The sequence below is a fragment of the Otolemur garnettii genome, unplaced genomic scaffold (assembly GCF_000181295.1).
Source record: "Otolemur garnettii isolate 467f Iridium unplaced genomic scaffold, OtoGar3 scaffold00011, whole genome shotgun sequence".
Taxonomy (NCBI): Eukaryota; Metazoa; Chordata; class Mammalia; order Primates; family Galagidae; genus Otolemur; species Otolemur garnettii.
The window spans coordinates 20,590,579-20,607,360 of NW_003852406.1; the positions used below are offsets into that span (position 1 = coordinate 20,590,579).

Here is a 16,782-nt window from a genome sequence, read left to right on the forward strand (position 1 = left end):
GAGCCATTTTTTACTCTTAAGAAATGTTCTTGAATTATTTTCATTAGTTAATTTCCTATTTTTTTCTCTCCATTTTCTCTCTTTGCTCCCTTTGGGACTCCTATTCCCAGACTAACATTCTAATTTTCTTATTTGTTTTCTTCTTCCTGTTTGCTTTCCTTTCTAGGAGATTTCCTCAACTTTATTGTCTAGCCTATATTATTGAGCTTTCCTTTGTGTTATAATATTTTTATACTCCAAGAACTTTTTTGTGTACATCAGTGCATAAAATGCAGATATTTCTTTTTTTTTTTAACAATACCTGCTTAATTGTTCCATAGTTGTAATCTCTTATAACTGTGGATATGACTTCAGAAGTTTTTCTGTCATAATTCTTGTATAATCTCTGTCTACTCCCAGCTACTTTTCTTACTGTTTTATTGGTCTCTGTTATTACATGGAAAGGTCTGTTCTTTGATATTTAGTTGATCATGTTGGCACATCTGTTGGGTTTTTAACGGGCCCACAGACCCAGTGTTACTTTTAAATTTTCTTTTTGAGTAGCTCTAAGTGATTTTCACAAGATGAAGGGGGACAGTTATCTGGCTACCAAGGAGGAGAAAGGACCTGGGGATCTGATTACAGATTTTCAAGAAATTCTCCCATTTTTGTCCATTATCTTTTAACTCCACTTGTAGAAGTATTTTGCATTATAAATTAGATCAGGTCTCATACTTCACTCAGCTTCACTACTGGCTTAGGATGCTTTTTTTCCTTTGCTAACTTTTTTTATTTTTTAAACCAGGCATACATCCCCTTTCTAATTTTCATACTTTGTAACTCTTACCTCTTTCTCCCCATTTTGGTAGGTTTATTTTTTTGAAACACAAAAGCAAAGCAAGCAAATAAGCAAAAACCCTTTACTGACCTTTCATTAGAAGTTTGAAAGAGAGCAAAACTAGATGTATATGCTATGCATATCTGCTAAGGCAGTTCAATTTTTCAGCCTAATATCATGCGAATTTTTTTTTTAAAATCATAGCTGTGTACATTAATGCAGTCATGGGTTACAATGTGCTGGTTTTATATACAATTTGAAATATTTTCATCAAGCTGGTTAATATGGCCTTCATTGCATTTTCTTAGTTATTGTGTTAAGACATTTATATTCTACATTTAGTTTCAACTATGGCTACACATTCAGAATCACCTGGGAAGATTTTAAGATGGACCAATATCTGAATCTCATGTTTTGTGTGATCGGTTGTTATTTAGGGTGGAGTCTGTTTATTTTTAGTTCTTCAAGTTATTCTAATGTGTACCTAGATTTCAGAATACTGATCTGAAAATCAAAATTATAACAAGGGAGAAAAGGCAGCAGATTCTGAAAATATGACTATCTTCATATATTAAAACATTCCTAATTCTGCTAGAAGTGATAACTGTTGTTAACAGTATTCTGGCCATGTACAGTGGCTGATGGCTGTAATCCTAGCAGTCTGGGAGCCCGAGGCAGAAGGATTGCTTGGGGTCAGAAGTTCAAGACCAGCCTAAGCAATAACCGGGTCTTATCTCTACTAAAAATAGAAAAAATTAGCAGGGTGTGATGACATGTGCCTGTTGTCCCAGCTAGGGCATGTTGGTACACACGTGTAGCCTACCTAGTAGTCAGGAGACTGAGGAAGGAAGATTGCTTGAGCCCAAGAGTTTGAGATTATAGCAAGCTCTGATGACATCCCTGTTCTCTACCTGGGTGACAGAGTAGACTATGTCTCAAATAAACAGACAACCCCCCCCCAAAAAAAAAAACAATATTAGGAATTCCAAATGAATTTCTCTCTAAGATCTGTTTCTTTTTGCATTTCAACAAACAAGAATGCAATAGCCAAAATTAAGTTTGTGTTGGAAGTGGGAAATAGATAATATTGTAGAAAATCATGTTAATGGCATAGAAGACAAACTTGAGAAACAGTCACAGAATATAGTAAACAAATACAGTTAGAAGAGATAAGAAAGGTCAATAATGAAAAGTCTAAAATAGAAATAATAAATTTTTTTCTCAGAAAATTAAATGTACAGAAAAGCAGTACCAGTGGTAAATAAAACAGACTAAAACCTTTTAATGTATAATATAATGTGTTATATGTGTAACATGTATTTGTTGAATTTTGTAAAAGTTTTAGAGGATACAGTTATTTTTTAGGTGTCTGAAATATTTATACAACTGTGAAAACAAGGCATTACATATGAAAAGCCAAAAGAAAGGGCAGTGCATACTTTTGTCATTTAAAAAAATGAAGAACCAAGAGTTTACTTTAAAAAATTTAAGAAATAAACACAGGCTGAAAATTATAATCAAGATAACAGTAAAAATTATTTTAAAGTTTTATGTATACATAGTAGATACTTTGCAGACATCAAAATGGTTAATTCTGTGTACATACTGAAATGAAAAGATTTCCTCAAAACTCAAAATCTTAATGAAAAAAGCAGGTTGCAAAATAATTATATTTATATACACATTTATAATACATAGATTTATATGTGCTTAAAAGTTCGTATAACTGTATACAAAATTGTTCATACTATTCAGTGGTTTTTTTTTTTCCTTCCTGTGGGGTAACAGCAGGATTATGGGTAGACTTTTATTAATTTGTTTTTATAGTGAATATCATATATATTTCATTATTGGAAGAAACAAAAGATATGTCCATTTTGAAAGAGAAAAAGCAATATTTCACCACATGAAAATAGGAACTTTTTTTAATAGGAAAAATAATGAGATTAATAAATCTAAAACGAAAAGGACACATGAAAGAGAGGCAAAATATGTAAATTTCTGGCAGATCTAATTAAACAAAGTTAACCATAGAAGATAAACATAAATCTCATAGAAGGAATATATATGTATATATATCTTACAAGAGAAATATTAGCACAATTATGCACTAATAAGTTTCAGAAACCTTAGTGAAGTTTCCAAATATATTAAATGTTCCAAAATGTATTTTTCTTAACGTGTATATTATAAAAATAATACAGAAAACTGAAAATACTGGTAAATAATTTTAAAGAACTACTCTTAAAAAAAGATGGAGAAACTCTGGATCTGATACATTTGCTGCCAAATTCTTCACAACTTTTTAAAGGAGAAGGTAATTTCTGTGTACTACAGAATGTTTTCAGTTATTAAAAAGTAGGCAAGCCAAAGAGGAATGCAAAGAAATGAAAGTAGCATTAAAAACATAAAAATGAAACTGTCAGTTTCAATTTTATCTTCTTCTTTTTTTCTTTTTTTGCAGTTTGTAGTCAGGGGCTGGGTTTCAACTCGCCACCTCCAGCATATGAGGCTGGCGCCCTACCCTTTTGAGCCACAGACGCCACCCAGTTTCAATTTTGAATATAATTGTATTCCTTAAAATACTGAGTAGTAGAATTTATTCTACTGCTTAGTAAGCTTATTCTCAGAACCTCTAAATGGTTCTAACTATTGGGAAATATATTTGTCAGATTTATCATAAAAATAATATTATCTGAGTGCTTATTTGGGGGCAGGCACTGTTTTAAGTTAAGTGCCTTTATGTTTCAGTTTGCTTATTAGAATAACTCTTAAGGTTATTCTAGGTTTAGAGTATGGATGAGGAAATTGAGACAAGAATAAAAAGAGGTCACACAACTTGTGCAAATATTACACAATAATGAATGATGGAAGTACGTGAAAACCTAGAAGCCTGACTGTAAGAGACCATTGGCTTATTTGGAGTTTAAATAGGAACTTTTAAAAGTTTCATGAATTAAATGCCCCATTCGTAATTTAAAAAAAAAAACCTAAGGAATAGAAGTATTCTTTAACATTGTAAGGAATATTTATAGTCATCAGATAAACTTCTTATTTATGTTTATTACATATTAACAAGTTATAGTTTACATACTTATTAGGGCATAAAGTGATGTTAGATCTTTGAATATAATGTGGAATGATTAAATCAAGCAATTAATAGTTAAGATATCTATCCCCACCTCAAATAATTAGCTTTTTTGTAATAAGAACATTTGACATTTACTCTCCTAGTGATTTTAAAATGTACAGTACTCAATTACTAGCTAAGTTCACCACATTGTGTAATAGGTCCCCCTGCCCCAAACAAAATCAGTCTTACTCTTCCTAGTCTAACTGTATCCTTTGATTTTCATGTCCCCATTTCACCATCCTCCAGCCTCTTGTAACAGCGATTCCACTTTTTCTTTCTGTATATAACTGAGAGTACATGGTATTTGTCATTCTGTGTTTGGCTTATTTTACTTAGCATAATATTCTCCATTTGCATTTGTAATTACCACAAATGACAGAATCTCCCCACTCCTTTTTTTGAAGTGGCTTTGCAGGTGATTAAAGAACTATAATATTAAGGGTATATCAAATGTTAGGGCAAAACAAGTGGTCTTGAAAAGCTTGCAAATATTCTTTTGGAAGTTCTAACCTATATAATCTTAAATTAGAACTAGAGGTCTAAATATTACAAAGGAAGAGAAGATTTTCCTTACTTGCAGTTAAAGGAAGGCTTATCTGTAAATCCTAAGGAATTGGCCATAAAATTTGAGTGTTATTTTAAGTTCCAATTTGTGTAGAAAAATAGAGTTTACTAGAACAAAAATCAGTATACTGTAACAGCCACTTTTAATAACAACCAAAATGAGAGCCCATTCAAAGTATCATAAACATCTAAAAATATATTTCTGTATTCATTTTTGTTTAATTTAGAAAACCTTTCTAAAAGGTATACTCAGAAGTCTTAACTTTTCTCCCTATTTATCCTGTTCTCTGGCTCCCTTAGGAAATCATAATTTATTTATTTATTTGAGACAGAGTCTCACTGTGTCCCCCTTGGTAGAGTGCTATGGTGTCACAGCTCACAGCAACCTCAAACCTTTGGGCTTAAGTGATTCTCTTGCCTCAGCCACCCAAGTAGCTGGGACTGCAGGCGATCGCCACAACACCCAGCTGTTTTTTTGTTGTTGTTGTTGTAGTTGTTGTTGTTTAGCAGCCCAGGCCAGGTTTGAACCCGCCAGTCCCGGTGTATGTGAGCTACAGGCACCGAGCCAGGTAATCATTTTTAATTAATTTCAGTTTATCCTTCTGGTTTTTATTTTTTAAAAAAAGCCACTTGCTTTAAGTATTCTTCCTCTCTTACACAAAAAGCATACTATATTTTTTCTATATTTTGACTTTGTCACCTTAATATTGTATCTTGGAGAGATTACTTCCATACTAATATCTAGACATCATCTTCATTCTTTTATTGGTTGCAGAGTATTCTGTTATATGAATATTTATTTAGTCATTATCCTATTGGTAGATATTTTACGTGAGAGTGACATTAAATATTAACTTTGAACTAATTATATTATAAAACCATGAAGTTATAAATAAATGGATACAGATATAATACTCTAGAATGTGAAGATTAAAGATGTAAAGATTTCAGCTCTCAAAATAATTCACAGCTTTGTTGTAATTCTCAAAATACCATTGGGCTTAAAACATCATATCAAAAAGACTTGGGAATTTATCTAGATGAATACGAATATTTAAGTCCATATTAAAGTTGTAAAAAAGGATGGATGGAGAGAAACACAATTATATTAAAATATAATAAAGCTAAAACAATTAAAAAATAGAGTCCCAGCACCAGGATAAAAATTACCATTGGGTACATAGTCCAGAAATGAAACATGTTGGATATAAGGATTTAAAATAATGTGATAAAAGCAGCACACATACCCACAGGGAAGGGAAGATTTATTTAACAAATGTTATTAGTATAACATAGGCAATTTGGGGTAACAAATTTACATTTTTAAAATATCATATGCTAAAATAAATTCTAGATGGGTTAAATAATTACATAGAAACAAGCTGAAGAATTTAGTTGTGGATTGATTGATGTTAAGAATGGAAATAACTTTCTGAATTTAGAATTGGTAGAAGAACTTGCAAAGAAGCTAACTGATTAGATTAAATAAAAACTTAACTTCTCTATCATCAAAAAAATGTAGGCCAGATGAATAAAAAACATAGCTGACTAGGAGTAATATTTGGAGTGAATTACCAATGTATCAATGTTCTTATGTATGAAGCCTGTATGTATGGTGTAGGACAAGATGGACAATTAACTAAATTGGAAATTCAACAAATAAACAAACATGGAACTATTTTAAATGCAAATTAAACTAAGGAATTACTAGTATCCACCTGTTTAAATTAGCAACAACTCCCATGCAGGGCAGAGTAGGGTGTAATTACTAGATGCATAAGTTGCTAATGGTCTCATATGTACAGTAACCATTTGAAAAGCACTCTGACACATGATGTGTTAAGATTTGTAAAAATCTTAATACTTTTTGACCCTGAAATCTCACATCTGATAATTGAGCTAAAGAAATTAATAACCTCTCCCATTGCAAGAAACAAATCTGTAAACCCTAAGATGTTCACAGAGTTATTTCAAAGAGTGAAAAATTAGAAACATAGTAAATGACTAATCAGGGGAGTAATTAACATTTTCATATGCCCCTTCATGGGATACAATACAATAATTAAAAGTGGTAATAGAGATTGCATTCGTAAAATGTGATGAGAGTAGCTTTTAAATAAAAAAATTTTAATGCTGTCTGGTGGTGCCTATGGCTCAAAGGAGTAGGGCGCCAGCCCTATATGCCAGAGGTGGCAGGTTCAAACCCAGCTCTGGCCAAAAAACTGCAATAAATAAATAAATAAATAAATAAATTTAATGCTCTTTTGTACAAAGAGGGGGTGATTTTTTTTAAGTGAACTTTCATATTGTAAGTATGATTTGAGAATGTCTGGAAGGAAATACCTAAAAATGATAAGCAGTTACAATAAGGAGGGAATAGGTAATTCTTTTCTATTTTCTGGAATCTAGTGTCACACTAGGCTGCTTTGGCAGAAGTATAGCACCCAGATCAGGGAAGCTAATAGAACCTACGTTATGAATTTGGAGACCAGAGATGTGCAAATCTGAATTCTAATTTCATTTCTTCTACTTACAAGTATGAAGCAATGTCAAACTAGTAACTAGATTTCTTCATCTGAAAAAGCAGCTGATATCTTTTCTTCATGATTGTCATATGGATTAGCAATACTTTACATACCTGTATAGAATACTAACACATCTTTTGAACATGCTGTGGCATTGTATATCCAGTTCTGGCTATATCCACCCACTCCTTTTCTTTTCTTTTTTTTTAAAAGAGATGGAGTTTAGTGCCCTTAATAAGCTGGAGTGTAGTAATGCAGTCATAGCTTACTGCAGCCTTGAACTTCTTGGCTGAAGAGATCCTCTTGCCTCAGCCTCCCTATTAGCTAGGACTACATGTGTTATGCATCACATCCAGCTATTTTTATTATTTTTATTTTATTTTATTACTAGAGACAGAATCTGGCTATGTTGCCTGACCTTAAGTGATCCTCCAAAGTGCTAGGATTATAGGTGTGAGCCACTGTGCCACCCTGGCTTTCGTTTATAAAAGTGTAACAACCTAGGGTGTATCCGGAAGAGAAAGATCAGGATCGTGAGTAATTCTGAAATCTTTCCTGAAAGACAGTGGGACGAGTCAGTGAAAAGGGAAAGGCACATTAATGCTCTTTTCAGGCATTTGAAGAATGGCGGTCACTGGATAGTGGTACTAGTTCAGTGCTATATGTCATCAATAGAGGGAGGGTAGAGAATTCTGTATTTTAATTGAGTATAGTAACATAAGGAGAAAAGGAAGCAGAAAAGGAAATGTTGGTTGTTTACTTCATTTATATTCTTCAAAATAACCCTGTGAGGGTGTGTGTGTATGTTTATGTATTTAAATATTAGAGGAAACAGTGCATAAGTACCCAAAGTCACATTACACATATGTGGCAAAACCAGTTTGGAATCCAGGTCTGTGTAATCTTATCTTTTTCTACTACATTTTGCTTTTGTATTGGGCTGCAAGCTTTCTTATAATTAAACTGTTCATCATCAGCCGTCTTCTGCCTTACAAAGCCATGGCCTCTCCCCCCATCTCTAAAAGAGTTCACAGAATGAAGGGAAAGGTACACTGTATATAAATGTTTATCTATTATATATATGTAAACTATTACACTAATACTGTGTGCATTATATATAAACATACAGGAAAAATAGAAGTTTGTAAAGGTTATGATTTCACATAAATTTTAGATTTTTTTGTAAATTCTAGGGTTAAGGTAAAGTGTCAGCTTTATAAAACTTTTTTACAGATAGATTTTTTTTTCTGTATCCCTATGGGTTGTGTTTAATATACACAAAGATGCATCATACCCCCAACATTAGAGGTCATTGTTTTGAATGACTGTGTAATTGTTCTTTCAGTATGAAGATTCTATGGAAAAGCTAATAATAGTTTAATTGACTTTCAGAAAGGTTTTTCAATAGTATAAAACCAAACTATAAAGACTTCACTGACATTTGTAGCAGTAATTAAGTCTGAAAACTGCAGAGTGTGAAAGGTGCTTTTCCAGATAATAGCAACCCCATGAGCATTATAATGGATACATAAAAGGAGGTGTAAATAGGGATTATTAAGTAAAGCCAGATTTTCATTTGCACCACAACAGATTCATTATTTTAGTTACATCTTTTCTAAGTCTATATGTGTCCAAAACTTACATAACCATATATTTTAAATTTTTGCTTAGAGAGTAATATGAATTTTTGTACTTGGTAAATTATTTTAGCACTGTTTTAAAATGGAGCCAAAGATTTAAATTGGACCAAGTCTGACTGAAATCTTTATAGAGATCTATCTTCTAAGAAACAAAGGGGTCAGTTGTTGGCACTGACAGGGAAAAATGTTTGCTGCTTTTCTATATCCTGGTTCTTACATTGGCCATTGCCAGGTTGATGCTTCATAATTAAGATTTAACTTTTTCTCTAACTCACTGTTTCTTAGTGGTAGATTCTTTAAGAAAAAGCCTCACCAAATCATATAAAGCAGAAAGCAAATCTAGCCCTTAAAAGATACTCTTAAGATGAAATTTTAGATCAGCAGTGCTCTTTGCCATATTTTTCCATATTGATACATTTATATAGATTTTTTGACATATTTCTATTTGGTAAAGGAAGTGTTGCTTACAGGTAAGCTCAAACCCAGTTTAAGCAAGAGTTGAACTAGTTAACTTCACCTGCTTTTTCAAAACAGGTTTTAAGTGGCCTACATGCCAGGGGTTTCTTGGTAATAACTCTTAGTGATCTTTTTGTTATAGAAAACTACTCTGGGCTCGACGCCTGTGGCTCAAGTGGCTAAGGCACCAGCCACATACACCTAAGGTGACGGGTTCGAATCCAGCCCAGGCCCGCCAAACAACAATGGTGGCTGCAACCAAAAACAATAGCCAGGCATTGTGGCAGGCGCCTGTCGTCCCAGCTACTTGGGAGGCTGAGGCAGGAAACTCACTTGAGCCCAGGAGTTGGAGGTTGCTGTGAGCTGTGATGTCACGGCACTCTACCCAGGGGGACAGCTTGAGGCTCTGTCTCAAAAAAAAAAGAAAGAAAAGAAAATTACTCTGGAAAAGTAACAGTTTAAATAGTTTAATCTAATATTCCTTAAATTTTTGTATTCTTTTACTCACTCAGCAAATAGTCATTCAATGATGCTTTGCGCCAAGCATGGAGGACTCATTACTGAGCAAGAGGGATATTACTGCGGATTTAAAAAATGTATATGTATAGATGAAGTATTAAAATCCAATCAAACATTTGTTGTTCACATTGTTGTTCAGGGTTTGTACTTCAGGAAACCCTGCTGTGATCTGACTGTATTTGCCTAGCAGTTTGCTTACTCTCTTCTCTCTCTTCGCCTCTATTCCCCCCCTTCTTTTTTTATTCTCTTTTCTTTCTTAAACACTTCACTTTGAGATAGTGAACAATAAGTGAATTTTGAACTCATTAAAGAACAGGAGAAACCATATATATTTATTGTATAAAACTTACATGGTGGAATTAAACAAGAGATGAAAAAAATTTTAGTTTACCCTAAAAATCAAATGTCATCTCATCTGTGCAGATCTCAAGGCAGGTCTGAGAAACCATGTATCTTCAAATGGGTTTAAATTATTCTATTTTAAGTAAAATTAGTATCAATTTGTTTTTATACTTTCCTTTTTAGATATAAACATTTATATGATTAGATAATTTTTTTAGGCTCGGCGCCTGTGGCTCAAGCGGCTAAGGCGCCAGCCACATACACCTAACGTGGCGGGTTCAAATCCCCAGCCCGGGCCCGCCAGACAACAATGATGGCTGCAACCAAAAAATGGCCAGGTGTTGTGGTGGGCGCCTGTAGTCCCAGCTACTTGGGAGGCTGAGGCAGGAGACTTGCTTGAGCCCAGGAGTTGGAGGTTGCTGTGAGCGTGATGCCATGGCACTCTACCCAGGGGGATAGCTTGAGGCTCTGTCTCCAAAAAAAAAATTTTTTTATTAGTCTTTCTTTGATTCCATATTCTTTGAATTTGAATCCTGATATGTTATTTCTGGAATTAGCCATTTTTGTGCCTATTTCTGTTTGTTTTGTTACAGTTAGCATATTTCTTATTTTTCGGTGTTTTCATTGCCTTATGTAAACCCTAGAATATATCCCAATTAATTAAAGATATGTGAGTATGTTTTTTACTGTTGTCTTTATTAGTAAATTTAAAAGTAATTAAAAGTATAATTCTTGTCCTCTTTAGCATCAGACAACAGTCAGCGCTTTCGAGAAACCTGTTTTGCATTTGCCTTGACACCACAACAAGTGCAGCAAATCAGTAGTTCCATGTAAGTTGTTTTCAAGTGTAACTTGGAGTTTGGCCTTTGAATCCAGTACTGGTATTGGTGAGTTTGTGTTATTGTCATGCAAATATTACTATTGATAATACTGTAGTGTGTTAATTATTCTGAAAACAGCTGATGATTTAAAAAACTTATCTGGAATAAGTGTCTTTGAATCAAATCTCATATGCTTATTTTAAAAATAATTATAATTCTGATTCTGTCTATTCTAGGGATATTTCTGGGACCAAATGTGACTTCACAGTGCAGGTCCAGTTAAGGTACAGTTTTGACTACTATATATATATTCAAAGAATAAAAGAAAAATTCTTTAAAGATTAATAAAAAAATCTACTTGATTTTCAGTATGCATATTGAAAATTCTGGGTTTAGATATTTGGGTAAGGGAAAGCATTCTGTTAAGAGATGCCCTAATTTTTATCCAGTTTAGGTTTTCGTAAAGCAAATCACGTACCATATATCTAACCATATTTCTCTACTTTGAGTCCCCTTAGTTGAGAAGCTTCAGCTGTGATTTCATAATGTTTAGCTCTTTAGAAATACCAAGTTTCTTTGAAAGCAAGGGCCTTATCTCTGTAAGAGGCAAACTCCTATAATAAGGAATAATAACTTAAGTCTATAGTATCTCATAAACTAACAAACACCAAAATATTCTAATTTGCTTTGTCCTGTATTTTATTTTATTTTATTTATTTATTTTGAGACAAAGTCTCATCGTGTTGCCCTTGGCCGTGGTATCACAGCTCACGGCAACCTCAAACTCTTGGGCTTAAGCAATTCTCTTGCCTCAGCCTCCTAAGTAGCTGGGACTACAGGCACCCACCATAATGCCGGGCTGTTTTTTGGTTACATTTGTCATAGTTCTTTAGCAGGCCCAGGCCGGGCTCGGTGAAAACAGTGAAAAAGCAGAGTAGAAGAGGAGCTGAAGACTGAAAAGGATATGACTGTACTTATTGGCATTTATACCATAAAACAACATGACAGAAACTTATCCCAGTAGACTATTAATGAAAGCCTTGGAAGGCATTGACAAAAGTGATTCTGTGTAAAAGGCAAATTTTTTCTGTCAAGGGGAGACTATGATATAATGACTGAATAAAGGATGAAAATATGATGTCTTCATAATGAATTATATAGGATTATAATCTTTACTTCCTGCTTCAGCAGTTTCCTTTACATTCTACTCATACTGATAGTTGACATTGTCCTTTACAATGGCCGTTTTCAAAGTGTTGCATGGAGCAATTTTTAGGGGTCCACACTCTTGCTCATCTCCTTTTCCCCACCCAGCACATAACACATACACATGCCCAAACAAAGTACTGCTGCCTTTATCTTTTCTGTCTGTTTTGCATGTTTGACTTCTAGATTAGTTTTCACTTAAAGAAAGGGCCCAAAGACCAAAATAAAGTTTAAAAACCATAGCTGTAGAATAAAAAAAGATCTAGTTATCATAGTCAGTATTTTATATTAATATATGTACATTCTTTAAAGCAGCAACAGGTATGGTTCACATTTTGAAGGAAAGTTATCTTTTTAGGATATATTAGCTATCTAATTCACAGATTCTAAGGGAATCTTGATGGTTAAAAATGACTTAGCCAGGCGGCACCTGTGGCTCCACAGTGAGTAGGACGCCGGCCCCATATACTGAGGGTGGCATGTTCGAACCCAGCTCTGGCCAAACCGCAACAAAAAATAGCCAGGCATTGTGGCAGGCACCTGTAGTCCCAGCTACTGGGGAGGCTGAGGCAAGAGAGTCATCTAAGTCCAGGAGTTGGAGGTTGCTGTGAGCTGTGATGCCACGGCACTCTACCAAGGGTGACAAAGTGAAATTCTGTCGCTCTTAAAAAAAAAAAGAAAATATGGCTTAGCCGTTTTTAATTCAGATTTATCTCCAGAACTTTATTAGAAAAATTTGTGTTATATTTTTGAATTATAGGTGGTTCTTTGTGTTTTAATAAAATAAAAATTCTTCACCTCTCTCTCCTACTTCCCCATTCCTAGGTCTGTAACCACATTGTAGTATTTAAGAGTTTAGGCTTATCTCATATCTTAATTATAAAGGTATAAACCTTTATAATTAAGATGAAAATAAAGCATGAGAATAATTTGGTCAGAATTAGCATTAATACTTTCTCTATTAGATACCAAGTCTGTTTTCATTTGTATGTCTGTTACCCCTCTCCTCTGTACCACTCTTGCCATGAATTACTTCACAGAAATTTTTTTGCTTTTTTGTTCCCTCTTTTCTTTTTTCCCTTCAGTTTGTTAGGGTAGCTTAGATTTTTACTTTTTATTTAGCAGAATAGAAGTTGACTTGTCATATGAATTATTTTTTTTCCTATAGCTCCAGGCAGGCAGAGTTCATATTTAAAATTTATCACTGCATTGGAATAATTGATTAAAAACTGTGAAATCCTCTTACTGTTGCATTATAAAGAATTATCCTGTAATAGAAGGTCCTTAGGGTTAGAAATGGTTGAGTGAGCTTTGAGATCTGTTTGCTAAATATATTTCTGTAAAATCTTTGTAGGACTCCCTAATCCCTTTGAGAATTTGATGGAAGGAATGGATTGTCTTTCTGTACAAATGAACATACATGTGCTCATAAAATCTTACACATAAAATTATCCCATCTTGTGAACCGTCTCCACACTCACATTCCATGTCCAGCATGTTAAGCCCCTATACCACGGGTGTCAGAAAAATGTTATACACATCATGACTCTACCCCAGGATTCAAAGATAGGACTCTCACTCAGGGTTGCTAGTAGTATTCTGTAAAGGTGGAATGAAGCTTGGGAATAGAAACTAATAAGAAATAGACATCTTAAATAGCAAATTAATAATTTATTTAAGAGTGAATAGAGTGAGAGTTCACAAATTATGTAACCATCCTTGGTTTTTCCAAGAGATTATGCATTTAATTTAGAAATGTTTTACGTTTCCAAAAGGTATTCTTAATTCATGTGAATATAACACAAATATTCTGTTGACTTACTAGACAGAACTTAATTCTAGGGATGGTTCTTAAGGCATTTTCAGTATTTTCTGCTGAAAACCAGAAAAATGTTTAATAGACAAATAAATAAATACTGGGTGCAGGTACTATGTCTTCCTTTCAGGGATATATAATATATATTAACATATTAAAAGCCTTGAGAAATTCTGTAATTTAATTGTTTTGATTCAGAATTTCTTAAATTTATTTAACTACAGAGTAGTTTTCGTCCTTTTAATATTTGTTAATATTCAGCAAAGCTAGTGTTCTTAGAATATGCCTAAACAGCTAATTGACAATATCATTGGTAGTCATGATTGCTAAAACTCTACATTGATAGAATTATTTATTGTAAACTTATTACATGCTTTAATGTATGCTTATGTATTATATGAAATGTCCAGTTTTTATATATGTCCCTTTCTTGTTTTGAAGTTGACTATCTTTTAAATGAGCTATCGAAATAATACTGTACTAATGAGGTCATCCTTTCATAATAATAACCTAAACTTGTTCTTTATTATTTAGGTTTTGTTTATCAGAAACCAGTTGTCCACAAGAAGATCACTTCCCACCCAATCTTTGTGTGAAAGTGAATACAAAACCTTGCAGCCTTCCAGTAAGTCTTAAAAGCTGTTTTTTAAATGTATTGGCAGCATAAGTGTCAAATAAGTCATCACAGCTGTTAATCATAGTTAAGATTAAGAAATTAAGAAAACATTTTTATTTTGGACATATATTCATGGGACTGGGTGTAACACTTGTATCAACTATGTACAGTTAGCAGCTGTGACATTAGCTGTCGTCCGAGATTTGGAGTTGGGTGTGATAGCATTAGTGTTATACTGGATTTGGGCAAGAAGTTATTTCAACAGAATCTCCACTCTGTTCATTTGAGTCTGTAAGCCTATGGTAGAATGGGGATTTGGTGAATGATGAGTCTTAAACACAAGGTAAGATGAGTGCTGGTTTTGGTCCCCTTGAAAATACTGCTTATATACCTATCTAAGCTATTTATCAATTTGGAAAATAATGTATACTGATGCTAAGACATCATTTTAGAGATTTATAATATATATTAGCATACTAAAAACCCTGAAAAGTTCTGTATTAAGGAAGCATAATTTAATTGTTTTGATTCAGAATTTCTTTAATTTATTTAACCAGAGTCTTTTTCTTCTTTTTAACATTTCTTAATATCCAGGGACACTACTGCTTCTCAGAACATGCTAAAGCAAATAATTGGCAGTACCATGAAGACAACTATAACTTATTTTCCTGATCTTAAATTCAAGAGATTTTGGATTCCTATCACTAATATTTTTCTTGGGTTTACTAAAATGAATAATAACATGAATGTTTGTTTCTCTGCTTTTAAATGAAAACATTTTTATTTCCTGGCATGTAGTTTGTAGGGTTTTTTTTTTTTTTTTGAGACAGAGTCTCATTATGTTGTCCTCGGTAGAGTGCCGTGGCGTCACACATCACAGCGACCTCCAACTCTTCGGCTTAAGCGATTCTCTTAGCTCAGCCTCCCAAGTGGCTGGGACCACAAGTGCCCGCCACAACACCCACCCACCTGTTTTTTTATTGCAGTTGTTTTGCTGGCCTGGACCGGGTTCAAGCCCGTCATTCTCGGTGTATGTGGCTGGTGCCGTAACCACTGTGCTACAGGCACCAAGCCTGTAGGGGTTTTTTTTAAGGGAAGGAAATTGAAATGATTGTGAAAATGATAAGAACAAATAAATTATATTTTATTCTTAGGGTTACCTTCCACCTACTAAAAATGGTGTGGAACCAAAGCGACCCAGCCGACCAATTAATATCACCTCACTTGTCCGATTGTCCACAACAGTACCAAACACCATTGTTGTTTCTTGGACTGCAGAAATTGGAAGAGTAAGTTCATTTTTGTTTCTACTGGGTTTGTGTATTATAAGAAAGTGTTTTTTACCATGGCTACCTGGGCTTACCGTATATGTAAACGATATTGTAAAATGATTTGCCAGAGGATTTTTTTTTTTTTGCAATGAATTTTCAACATGTTCCTATTTGAAAAATGGGATCATGCGTTATCTACTATTTTGTAACTTGATTCTTTCAGCAGTTATCATAAATGTCTTCCTATGTCATTACATGTTATGGTTATATCATATTCTAGTGTGAATATGCTATAATTTATCCTGTTCCCCATTGTTGAGTGTTTACTTGATTTATTGATTGATTCATTAATTCATTGTTATTTCCAAGAACATTTTGAAGATCCTCCTAGTATCTATAGCTTTGCATATATACCTAGTAATTGCCTTGTGGTAAATTTTCCAAAGTGGAATTACTGACTCAAAGAGCATGCAGAATTCTAAGAACTTTTGTGGACATTGGCAGATTGTCTTCCCAAAAGATGTATGAATTTTTATTCTCTTTCAGTATTGATTCATGTGTTTGTCAGAACTTAGTATCTATCATCTTTAAAATCTTTACCAATTTTATTAAGTAAATGATGGCAACACTTATAGCCTTTCATTACCATCTTTCTTTATTACTAAGATTGAATGTTTTGTTAAATGATTAGGTACATTTTAAAATTTTACTCATGTTTCTTTCTGTATTGCTGTTTTTCTTAATGATTTATCAGTTTTTCACATTGTGACTTAACCTTCTGTCACATGTTACAAATATTTATTTGTGGTTTGTTTGTCTTCTAGACTTCATGGTTTACCTTTACATATTTAATCCATATTAAATTTATGTGTGGTATGAGATAAAAATTGCTTTCTTTGGCTCGGTGCCTATAGCTCAACCGGCTAAGGCGCCAGCCACGTACACCTAAGGTGGCAGGTTCGAATCCCCAGCCTGGACCTGCCAAACAACAATGACGGCTGCAACCAAAAAATAGCCGGGCGTTGTGGCGGGCGCCTGTGGTCCCAGCTACTTGGG

At 33.8% G+C, this 16,782-nt stretch overlaps 1 protein-coding gene across 1 annotated transcript in view; it reads left to right on the forward strand.

Annotated features, from left to right (window-relative positions):
* Nucleotides 1-16,782, forward strand: part of PIAS1 (protein inhibitor of activated STAT 1) — a 144,011-nt gene that overhangs the window by 82,203 nt on the left and 45,026 nt on the right. The window contains exons 3-6 of the mRNA XM_003784457.3: nucleotides 10,742-10,826; nucleotides 11,054-11,101; nucleotides 14,374-14,464; nucleotides 15,610-15,744. Of these exons, the coding sequence (XP_003784505.1) occupies nucleotides 10,742-10,826; nucleotides 11,054-11,101; nucleotides 14,374-14,464; nucleotides 15,610-15,744 (359 nt within the window). The remainder of the gene's footprint in view (nucleotides 1-10,741; nucleotides 10,827-11,053; nucleotides 11,102-14,373; nucleotides 14,465-15,609; nucleotides 15,745-16,782) is intronic.